General features: G+C 40.2%; 1 protein-coding gene across 1 annotated transcript in view; it reads right to left on the minus strand.

Annotated features, from left to right (window-relative positions):
- INPP5B (inositol polyphosphate-5-phosphatase B) overlaps positions 1 to 12,841 on the minus strand; it is a 77,656-nt gene that overhangs the window by 31,191 nt on the left and 33,624 nt on the right. The window contains 2 exon segments of the mRNA XM_043992173.1: positions 6,623 to 6,793; positions 7,424 to 7,520. Coding sequence (XP_043848108.1) covers positions 6,623 to 6,793; positions 7,424 to 7,520 — 268 coding nt within the window.

Here is a 12,841-nt window from a genome sequence, read left to right on the forward strand (position 1 = left end):
AACTAAACCTTAAGATAAACTTAAGATCAAATTGGCAAAAATAGTTAAAACATTAAAATTCAATGTTGATGGGGCTATTGGGGGAAAAAAGAACTCAATTACACAATTGGTCATGTCCAAAAAAAGAAAGAGAGAAAAGAAAGTATCAGTTCATCAGCTCTCTCTCTCTGGAGGTGGCTAGCATGTGGCTCATGAGTCCTTTGGAATTGTAGTTCAACTATCTCAGTACAAAAAACATTCGCAGCTCTTTAATTTGTAAGAAAAAACTCAAAACAATCTTAACGTCCGGTGATTAGATGAGACCTCATGGTATAATGGCTAGCATACTGAAGTTAGAGTTCGCAAGGCCTGATTTCAAATCTTGTTTTGGTCTCTTCCCAGTTTGGATAACCAGCACTCAACTTATTCTTTGAGTCCTCTAAGTTTGTTGTTACTCTCAACTGAGATAATATATGTAAAGTACATGACAAACATTGCCACTTTATATAAATGTCAATTGTGATGGTTATGGTGAAGAATGGTTGATGTTGTATTGATAAAAAAATGTTATTGAGCCAATAAAAATTAGGAATATAAAGAAATATAGAAAAATATGCCATGATATAAAAGCAAAGAAGGCAAAATTACACCACCATACACTCTATGTCTAAATAAAGGAACTGAATACCATCACCTGGGGAATAGCTAAATAAGTTGTGGAACATCAGTGTAATAGAAGATTCCTAGGCTGTAAGAAGCAAATATGGAGAAGTAAAATAAAATTCTGCAATGTGAGTAAGCAAAACCGGGAAGACAATATTCACGGTAATTACAACAATGTAAACCCATCTATCAATAAACTTTTATTAAATGCCTACTATGTGCTTAATGAGCACAGTTAGGTAGTACCTCCCAGCCTCGAGTCAGGAAGACTCATTTTCCTGAGTTAAAATCTGTCCTCAGACTCTTACTAGCTGTGTGACCTTAGGGAAGTCATTTAACCCTGTTTGCCTCAGTTTCCTCATCTGTAAAATGAGCTAGAGAAGGAAATGGCAAAGCACTCCACTATCTTTGCCAAGAAAACCCCAAATGGGGTCATGAAGAGTCACACAACTAAAAATGACCGATCAAGAACCTGTCCCAGTGCTAAGCCCTGAACTGAATGCTTTGGATCCTTTGACAAAAATGGCTTCCTGAATGGAAGGCAGATGGCCCAGCTCCCACATACATTCTCCAACAAAACTCTGAAGTTATCACCAGACCAAATAATGACCAAGAAATCCAGTGAGAAACTACAGTGACTTCTTCCATTCTATAATTGTATGAAGGGTCAATCAGAATCCAATGGCCAATAGGAAAGGAGGCTGACAACACAGCCAACATCAGTGGGACCAGAAACAGGTTGGAGACACTGTAGCCTACAAGGCTGTATGGTTAGAGGTAACAGGAATAAAGGAGGTCCCCTCCCCTAAGAAAAACCCAGTGCGGAGCAGCCAGGTGGCACAGTGGATAGAGCACCGGCCCTGGAGTAGGAGGACCTGAATTCAAATCCAGCCTCAGACACTTACACTTACTAGCTGTGTGACCCTAGGCAAGTCACTTAACCCCCATTGCCCTGCAAAAAAAAAAAAAGCTCTTCATAATTTGGCCCCTTCCTACCTTTTGGGCAGCTAGGTGGTGCAGTGGATAGAGCACTAGCCCTAGATTCAGGAGGACCTGAGTTCAAATCCGGCCTCAGACACTTTACACACTTACTAGCTGTGTGACCCTGGGCAAGTCACTTAACCCCAATTGCCTCACCAAAACTAACAACAACAAACAAACAAACAAGAAAAACCCAGTGCGGTCAGAAAGGCCCAAGATAGTGACCTTGGAATCTGCAGGGAATGTAGTAGCAGCACTCACACCAGGACACCTTAGGCTCAGAGGTTCTGAGCTTACTAACATTCTGTCCTGAGACAACAGAGGTATCCTCAAAATCTGTTGCTTTGAATCTCAAAGACTGGAGGACAGCAGGGGTTGTGGGGAAGGTGCTCTGGGTTCCAAGATGTTGAAACCCAAGTGACTCACAGACCAATATCAAAGTGGGCCAACCACACAATCCAGAAGCATTCACAAGCATGTATGTGCTGCCCTAACACAAAGCTCCAATTCAAGAACCAAAGCTGGAGAGGTAGATCGAAGAAAACATCAACCATCAATTGGGGAATGACTAAACAAGCTGTGGTATAGGATGGTGATGGAATATTATTGTGCTAGAAGAAATGATAAGCAGGATGATTTCAGAAAAACCTGGAAAGACTTGTACGAACTAATGCATAGTGAAGTGAGCAGAACCAGGATAACGCTGTGCACAGTGATAGCAATATCGTTTGAAGAAGAACTATGAATGACTTAACTATTCTCAACAATACAATGATCCAAGACAATCCCAAAGGACTACTGATGAAACATACTATCTACCTCCAAAGAAAGAACTGATATTGATGGAACACAGACTGAAGCAGGCTATTTTTTACTTTCATTTTATTTTATTCAAGTTTTCTTGTATAAGATTACTAATATGGTAATGTTTTACATAATCATACATGTATAAACCATATCTGATTGCTTACCACCTCAGAAAAGAGAGAGAGGAGGGAGGGAAGGAGGGATAAAAATTGGAACTCCAAACTCCAAATAAAAATGTTTACTACTTTAAAAAAGAAAAGAAAACATCAACCAGTATCAAAAAGTATTGTAGATCTGGGGGCAGCTAGATGGCGCAGTGGTTAAAGCACCGGCTTGGATTCAGGAGTACCTGAGTTCAAATCCTGCCTCAAGACACTTGACACTTACTAGCTGTGTGACCGTGGGCAAGTCACTTAACCCCCATTGCCTAAAAAAAAAAAAAAAAAAAAAAAAAAGTATTGTAGATCTGGAGATCTCCCCAGAAGAAGGAGGCAGTAACTTCACAACAACCACAAGGAGAGACTTCAAGGGAAAATGGATTTTCTACAAGGACTACATGAATACTTAGAAGAATCAAAGCAAGGGGCAGCTAGGTGGTGCAGTGGATAGAGCACCGGCCCTGGAGTCAGGAGTACCTGAGTTCAAATCCGACCTCAGACACTTAACACTTACTAGCTATGTGACCCTGGGCAAGTCACTTAACCCCAATTACCTCACTTAAAAAAAAAAAAGAAGAAGAATCAAAGCAAGGGACTTTTAAAAAATAGCTAGAATGTATACAGTGAAGCAGTTAGGTGGTACTATAGTGCACAGAGCAGAAGCCAGGAGTCAGCAAGACCTTAATTCAAATCCAATCTCAGACACTTAACTGGTTGTGGGACCCTGGGCAAGTCACTTAACCTATCTGCCCCAGTTTCCTCATCTGTAAAATGGAGATAGTAATAGTACCTATTTCACACACTTGTTGTGATAATAAATGTAATGCACTTGGCACAATACCTGGCACACAGCAGGCACAAAAGATATATTTATTCCCTTCTCCTCCTCCCCTCCTTTAAAATTTGCAAAGAATTTAATATATTTTCTTTCACTGATTCCTCACAACAGTCTTCTAAAGTAGGTGCCTCCTTTTGCCAAGGAGGGAGATCCATATGCAGAGGTGTGGTACACTGCACATATTTTTAGACCTTTTTGATGTACTGATTGGTTTTGCTGATTTTCTTTCCTCTCCTTTTTCTTTTTCTTTAAAAATATTTTGTTATATTGGAGGGAGAAGGATACTCAAAGAAAGGGGAAGGGAAATTGTGGTGATGTAAAAAAACCACAAAAGGTATCAACAAAAATGTGATTAAAAAAAATAAAGCATATACCCAGAAGAGAATACTGTTCAGTCGTGTCCCACCCTTTCTAAAATGAAGATCTGACCATGTCACCTGTCTATTCAGTAAGTCCCAGTGGCTCCTAATTACCCCCAGGGTCAAACATAAATGTTAATGTTTGGTTCTTAAAGCCCAGCATAATCTGCCCCTTCCTATCTATCCTTCCAGTATTCTTACACATTACTCTTCCTCACACTCTTATGATCCAGCAACCCCAGTCAGCTTGCTATTCCTTGAACACACATGACACTTCATCTCTTGACTCTGTGCCTTTTCAATAACTACCCCGCCCCCATCCCTAGAATGTTCTGTCCCTTCATTTCCACCTCATCATTTCCCTGGCTTCCTTCAAGACTCACCTCCAATCCCACCTTCTGCAGGAGACACTTTTCTAGTACCCTCCCATCATACTGCCTTCCTCCCTCAAAAAGCCAATCATCTACTCTCTCTCTACGTTACATGTATCTCCCTATACCTTACATGCACTGACATGTTGTCTTCTCCATTAGAATGTAGGCTCCTTTAAGGGGCCATTTCTGCCTGTCTTTTTATCCCCATTACTTACCACAAGGCATGGCATGGAATAATCACTTAATACTTGTTGACTGACTGATATGAGAAGGTCTGTGGGTATGAAACACTTCATATAATGTTAGGCTTTTCTGATGGGTTAGTTTTGCTGAACTGCTTTTCTTCTCTTTTTATTTTTTGTAATAAGGGTTTGGGGAGAGAAATACATTGGAAAATATAGGAGATATATCAAAAGATATCAACTATATGTCTTTTTAAGACTATCATTTTAAAATTGCATAAATATACAAATAAGAATGCTGAAGAAAATGATAAATCGGCTATTATTTTGTTCAAACCTATTTTTTTCAATCTGTAAATAGTTCGGATTATATGGCTATATTACTTTTTTGCTTACATATATCTGTTGAGATTTTAAGTTTAAATTTTTTTAAATTATTTTTTAAAAATCAGGGGGCAGGGGCAGGTAGGTGGCGCAGTGGATAGAGCACCGGCCCTGGAGTCAGGAGTACCTGAGTTCAAATCTGGCCTCAGACACTTAACACTTACTAGCTGTGTGACCCTGAGCAAGTCACTTAACCCCAATTGCCTCACAAAAAAAAAATCAGGGGGCATCTGGGTGGCACAGTGGATAAAGCACAGGCCCTGGATTCAGGAGGACCTGGGTTCAAATCTGACCTCAGACACTTGACACTTACTAGCTGTGTGACCCTGGGCAAGTCACTTAACCCTCATTGCCCAACAAAAACAAAACAAAACAACAAAATCAAATAATGATTGCTTTGTGAGGTATTCTCTAAATTTCCTCAGCTGAAAAGGCTTACTCTTTTGTGTGATCTCTTGGCACTCTGTATTCCACTTACATACTAATCACTTTCCTATTTATATGATATCTATTGGTGCAATTATTCAATCACCTGAACTAGATTATAAATTCTGAGGACAAGGGCGTGGGATTTACTTATATTAGTAAACTTGGTATGGTATAGTAGGCAATAGAGTTCAAGTTCAAATGATGCTACTTATTACCTAAATGACCTGGAGTAAGTCATTCAGCTAGTGTTGGTTGGACTAGATGATTTTTAGGGTCCCCTAAATTTATGACGTGCAACTAGGCAGCACAGTGGATAGAGAGCTGGGCCTGGATTCAGAAAGACCCAAGTTCAAATCCAGCCTCAGACATTTACTGGCTATGCGACCCTGGGCAAGTCACTTAACCCTGGTTTTCTCGGTTTCCTCATCTATAAAATGAGCTGAAGAAGCAAATGGCAAACCAAGAAAACCCCAGATGGGATCATGATGAGTTGGATATGACTTCAACGATTCAATAGCACCAAAAATTTATGATTCTGTAACGCTCGGCACAGCGTGCTGAATACAACTGACTCTTAAAAAAATGCATGTTAAATGAATGTCAATATTCCATTCTATAATCATAATGCAAAATCTGTATAAAATATCAATCAATAAACACTCCTTAAGTATCTGCTATGTGTCAGGCCCTGAGCTAAGCACTGGGGCTACAAAAAAAAGACACCTCCTGTGAGGAACTCACAGTCCAATGAGAGAGACAACATGCAAACAAATATATACTAAGTAAGCTATGTGCAAGATAAATAGGAAAGAATTAGAAGTGCGAAGGCTTTGGAAATAAGAGGGCTTGGGAGAAAATTCAGTACCTTTATCCTAACTCGAGTTCATAGATGTATGGAAGTTTAAGCAGGAAGGGAACTAAGGACTCATTTTTGTCCAGTGCCCTCATTTTACAGATAAAGAAATGAAGGCATGAATAAGTTATGTCTAAGATCACATACTCCCATACTGCCTTCTCTCTTTTACTGACCCAGTATACTATCTAAAAGGACTTCCCAAATTGTGAGTGTGGATTAATACAACTTTCATTTTGAATTCTTTCTTCAAGGGCCCCAAGGGACTGAAATGGTTTGTAAGTCAGAGAAGAGAAGAAGTGAGAGAAGGAGGTAAAAAAGGACAAGACTAGCTCAGCAGGGCAGCTAGATGGCACAGTGGATAAAGCACCAGCCCTGGATTCAGGAGTACTTGAGTTCAAATCCAGCCTCAGACACTTGACATTTACTAGCTGTGTGACCCTGGGCAAGTCACTTAACCCTCATTGCCCAGCAAAAAGAAAAAAGAAAAAAAAAGAATGTTGAAGACTAGCTCAGCAGAGGGAACTGGTGTAAGGGAAAGAGATTCTGCAGCTTGGCAGACACCCTGGGTTAGGGCACAAAGGTAAGGCAGCATTTTGCTTCTGGGTGCATTACCTGAAGTTCTGGATGTAAGTGTAATCCTCTTCCTTCTGTATCATCTGTGATTTCACAATCGTGTCTCGGAGCCCAAACTTCTGCATTGATAAGATATGAGCTTTGTCTGAAACAGTCACAGTGGAAGACCGCACCATGTCGCTGGTAATTTCAGGCTTGGGTTTATTTGGCCTGCAACAACAATAAGCCAGATGTTTGCATTTGGAGTCCTGCCCCAGGGGAAACATATCAATGTAGAGCCTATGGCTTCTGTACTTGGGGATAGGAACCACAGGGATGAAGAGGAGAGAAAGCTCTTTGTAGGGCAAAGTTGTCCCCTTCACCATGGCAAGTAATTCTCCTTGTGGTCAGCAGGTGGCAGAGGGCAACCTTGTTCCTTAGCACAAACCCCCAAAGTCACAGGAAGGAGCCTCTTCCAAAAATGTTGTCTTATTCAACACAGCAAACAAGGCAAAAGAAAATGTTTCCTTTTCCCAGGATGATCAGCTCTGGGCACCTCTCCAGATACCTGTCATTAACTCTCTAGGGCTGCAAGAGCCATGGCTACCATTACCCAGACTATGTTTTTCTCCTACTAGCTTGGAAAGCACAAAAATAATGCAGGCTTTGGGGGGAGGGGGAGAGAGGGAAGGAGGAGGGGAAGAGCTTGAGACTGAGGCCAGACTATGGATGCAGCACAATTTCCTTGGGGTTTTTTAAATGTTCTTCATTTGTCTTGCTGAATTTCCTCCAGCTTCCACTATACACTAAAGTTCCCCACTCTAAGACCTACAGTGTCCAAGTGAAAGAAGACAGACCTACCTGGTAGATGCAGCTTCAGGTTTCTCAAAAACCCAAGAGCTTTGCTCTCCTGGCACCCCTTTCCCATTTGGTTTCACTTCTTCAGCGTCTGGAATACCTAAAAGGGAAGATGGGGAGGAAAGCATCAAGATGCATATATCTACTCATATAGAGATCATTTGTTGTTGTTCGGTCCTTTCTGAATTTTTGTGAGCCCATTTGGAGTTTTCTTGGCAAAGATACTGGAGTCATTTGCCATTTGCTTCTGCAGCCCATTTTTGATGAGAAAACTGAGGCAAACAGGGTTAAATGACTTGCCCAAGGTCACACAAGTGTCTGAGGCTGGATTTGAACTCAGGAAAATGAGCCTTCCTGACTCCAAGGATGGGCTCTCTGTGTACTATGGTGCCACCTAGCTGCCCTCTCATATAGAGATCCCTGATTCTCTAACTACAATTATCTCCATGTATATATAGATTATTGGTTCTCAAACTATAATGGTATATATATTTGATCCAAAAAATGCATAGAAAGGTTCAGCCACTATATGGGTGATATTCACATCCTATAGAAGAAGTTAAATTCAACTCAACAAATATGAATGAAATCTGTTATGTACCAAAGGCTGATGCTAGACACAATATATAAAGACAAGATAATTCTTGGCCCATGTTCTCAAGAAGTTTATTAGCGGAAGGGGGGAGAGGAGGGAGAGGAGAAAAGAGGAAACTGCAGAAACCAGCATGCAAATTATAAAGCAAAAATAGATAATGTTTTTTTAAAGTACTATAAGGATTCAGAGAGCTGCTCGTGTATTGTCTCCCCTATTAGACTGGAAGCCCTTTGAAAGCAGGGACTGTCTTTGCCTCTTTTTGTATCTCCAGTGCTTAGCACAGTGCCTTAGCACATAGTAGGCACTTAATAAATGTTTATTAATTGAGTCGGGGGAAATATCATAGAAAAGGTAGAGATGGACCTTAAAAGATGAATTGTGGGGAGGTAGAATGAGAACAGCAAAAGCAAAGAGAATAAAGTATTTAAACAATTCTCTTCTTAGCTGCTAGTTTTACTCCCTTGTTCTCCATCAGTAGAGGTAGTGTCATAGAGGGGAAAGGATTTGTAGTCAAAAGACATGGATTCGAATTTTGCCTCTGTCATTTATTGTGTGACCTTAGGCCACAACTTCCTCAAGATTAATTTTTTCATCTGTAAAATGGAGACAATATCCACCCTGATTAATTGACCGGGTTGCTAATAGGGTCAAATGAAGCAGCTTAAGTTTAGAAAACTGTAAAATGTCTTGCAATTGTGAAGGATTGTTATCTTCCTGCCCCCAAAGAAAGCCCAGGGCCCCAGATCTTGCCTTCTCCCCTCAAGGGAAATCCCTTAGAGTCAGGAGAAGAAAGTTAGGCATTTTCTTCTTTCCCCCTCTCCCCCATCCAAATCTTAAAATTCTGAACTTAACACCAAATAAAATGAGCATTTCTGTATAGAGTATAGAGCAGAAGAAGAGGGCTGGCCATGAAATGGAGAATAGCTGATTATGTAGTACTTCCTTTTCTTTTTGAGTACAGTATATAATAAACTCTACATGTCATTTTCAAAACTGTCCCACTTGCCTGGGATTCCTTCTAGCCTTCTTTCTGTTTCCTTCTCATTGGGGAGAAACCCTATACCCTTGCCACTCTTACCTTCTCACGCCCCTCCCCCCAATAGAAAAAACAAAACCAAAAACACAAAAGTACATAGTCAAGCAAAATAAATTCTCACACTGGTCATGTCTTGAACACTATTTTCTGATCTAACCTCTTCATTTTACAAAGGTCAGAGAAATTAAACTGGAATAAGCTGTTAGAGGGCACACCCACCCTAGTTGATGACTTCTGCTCTACTCAAAAGCTTTGAACACCAAAAAGTCTAAGAATTCCCAATAGCCATATTACACACACACCAAAAAAAGAAAAGAAAAATTGGGGGAAAGTTTACACTAAACAATTAGAATGAGAAGAAGAAAAATGTTTTACTGTGAATAGCGAGCATCCTTGCTTCCAGAAAGGCTAATCCCTTGTCAATAGAGAACACGAAGAGGTTGAACTCTCTCTTTACTGTTTCTCAAACTATGGTAGTATCATTGGAGGAATGAAACACCACAGAAGAATTCTGTTCTGAAGGGAATGACTAAAAATACATTTTTCAGCCATGTTTGCCCCAGAAAATCCCTTCATCTGAAACAGAGCATTAAATTCCAATGAAAATGCCTTATGTGACCTATGAATCAACAAGAAACCTTGCTGTCTCCTTCGAGGGCATAAAAAAGGCAGGAAAAGGAAACAAGGCAATAATAGGCATTTTCAAACTTCTTCTTGTCTGATCCTCTTCCTCCATCTTCAAATGGAATTTTGTCTCCCCAAACTCAATACCCTCCTCAAATCACAGAATGTTTGTCTTGAAGTTGTCTTTTAGGTCTTATTTACTAAAAAGTTGTTGCTTATTTACTATTACTAAGTCTCAAAATGGGGAAATAATTTATCCATTACCAAAAGTAGCATAGTAGAGTGGAAGGAGTGGACTTGGAATTCTAGAACCTGGTCTGCCACTTATGACCTTTTATGTGGCCTTAAGCAAGTCATATAACCACCCTGTGCCACAGTTTCCTCAGCTGTAAAAACAAGGAGGTTAGACTAGAGAAGTTCTAAAGTCATTTCAGCTCTAAATCTATGACTTTATCATCCTAAGGTAACACAGAAGTGAGTAGAATATTAAAGACTAAAATAGAAATCTCCTTACTAATTTCTAGGTCATATTCTTTTCTTTTCTTTCTTTCTTTCTCCCCCCCCCTTTTTTTTGCGGGGCAATGAGGGTTAAGTGACTTGCCCAAGGTCACACAGCTAGTAATTGTCAAGTGTCTGATGCCGGCTTTGAACTCAGAACCTCCTGAATCCAGGGTCAGTGCTTTATCCACTGTGCCACCCAGCTGACCCCAACAATTCTGTTTTGAAAGCTCTGCCTTAGCACCTAATTTCTATCTTGTAGGCTGCCCCTGAATCCTGGTTTCTTCCTTCATTGCCAATCATATAGGATTTATTTGCTCTATACTTTAGCATGAACTCCACCAAGTCTTGACACATTCCCCTCATAATCTTCTTGGGATATAAACTCTCCAGAACATGCCACAATAGCTGGCTAACAGGGGCCCTTTCACCAAATATAATACCAGCCAAAGTCCCATGGGTCTTATTTTCAGAGATTAACCTGAATGCAATTTTCAGGACCTTTTACCAACCACCTTTTTTGTTCAATTCTGTATTGGAATGATTTCCCATGTGAGGTGGTTTCTTCACCATGTAGACATACCAGGTCAGAAGGGCAGATCCTACCACCCTGACCAGGTGTTGTGAGAGGCACCAGAAGTATTCATCCTTGCAAATGCTATGCATTGCACATGTCTAATGAGCAAGGCAGCTAAACCAGTTCCTCATGCATTACTGACACCTCTCCCCAGTGGTGGCCTTCCAAATGTCCTCAGCCTTGAGGTGGACAAGTCATCTCTCCTTGGACAGCTCAGAACTGAGGTCTAACTATGACTTCTCTGCAGACTTGCCCGTGATGGGCCAGCAGCAGGTGCAGGTTTGACTTTCTCAACTTACTCTGGCTCCTCCTCTCTCTGTGATCACTCCTCTTCTGGCTCATCCTTCTGCTCTAGCCCCTACCTACGGATAAATACTCTTGTTTCCCTTCCTGCTCTCAGGAAAGCAGGATATGCAAATCAGGTCAATTCCTCAACCACTTTAATTCATAGTCACATGTGTTCCTGGGTGGTATAGTGAAGAGGGTACTGTGCCCGGAGTCAGAAAGACCTGAGTTCAAATCTGACCTCAGACGTTTACCCTGGGACCCTGGGTAAGACACTTAACCTCAGTTTCCTCAACTGTAAAATGGGGATGATAATAGCACCTACCTCACAAGGTTGTTGTGAGGATCAAAAAAAATTATATTTGAATAAGCGCTGGCACATAGTAGGCACTTAATGAATACTCCTTCCCTCTTCCTTTCCACCCCAAATTATCCTCTTCTTGCCTTTAGTCTTTCTCCCCCAGTGTATAGACTTTTGAGAGATTAATCTTTTAAAAATATCACTTTTAGACCATACCATTAAAAAGTTAAAGAATGAGAGATATATTTCACAACTATACTTGAGGAAAAATTCATATACAAACAAGGGGTAGAAAAAATTCTAAAAGACAAAATAGACAATTTCAATGACAAAATCAAAATGCTTTTTGCAGGTACAGTATCAATGCAACTAAAATAAAAGATAAACTGGCAAGTGGGGTGGAGGGGAAGCTTTTCATCAAACATCTCTCTCCTATTGGCTGAGGCCAATCCTAACCCTGCAAGTGAAGTCACAGTGTTGGCCTCCTCCCTTCCTCCCACCAGGGCCAGTCCTCCCAGCCTCAGCAGGAAAAGGACACAAATATACAAAACAGTATTTCCCCAAGAGATAAGCAGTTAAAGGATAGAAAATTTTCTACAAGAAAAAAAAAAAGCAAATCATCAACAAAAATGAAAAAGTGCTCCAACTCATAAATAAAAGAATATAAACTGAAATAACTTTGAGGTTTCAACTTATACCTGTCAACTGTCAACAAAGGAAAAATATGGAAATAGTTAATGTTGGAAGGGCTACAGAAAGAGAAGTAAATTAGTTCACTATTATTGAAGCTGTGAAACAGTCTGTCAACTTGCTGAAATAATTTAGCATTATGGGAGAAAAAAGTTACTAAACTGTTCATACCTATAGACAATTGCCCCATTGGGCACATGTATCCCCAACGAGGTAAAAGACAGAAAGTAAAATGCCCCCCATACCAAAATATTCATAACAGTACTTTTTACAGCAGCAAAAAACTAGAAACAAAGTGAAGGTTTATTGATTATTCTTGATAATTCTTCACTGTGACACTGAGCTGTCCCTCAAGAAGCTCAGGAAGGGGAAGTCAGAGTTCCCCCATTCATCTCTCTCTCATATATATTGCTCAAGAGGTATCCTACAACTGGAATTCCTAGTTCTATTCCTCTCTTTTCATACAAATTCCACCCATCCATCAAGGCCTGGCTCCTTTCATACCTTCTCTCTAGATCACAAAGTAACACTACTCAGAATTACTATCAAGTTTTTCTGTTTCATTCATTTGGCACTTAATACTGTCTTGTGGTGTTATTTTAACTTCTACCTAAGAGTATATTTTCTAAGTGATATGACTGTAAACTCCTGGAGGGCAAGAACTATAAGTAAAGAGTTCATTCTACATATTTAATTAGGTTTTTTTTTCCTTAAAATGCACAGACAAGGAAAAAGTCTAGACCACTAGTGGCCTCTGTGGGTCACATACTGACTTGGAAAATTGCAAAATAATATTATTGTATTGTAGTTTTATA

The sequence above is a fragment of the Dromiciops gliroides genome, chromosome 3 (assembly GCF_019393635.1).
Source record: "Dromiciops gliroides isolate mDroGli1 chromosome 3, mDroGli1.pri, whole genome shotgun sequence".
Lineage (NCBI taxonomy): Eukaryota > Metazoa > Chordata > Mammalia > Microbiotheria > Microbiotheriidae > Dromiciops > Dromiciops gliroides.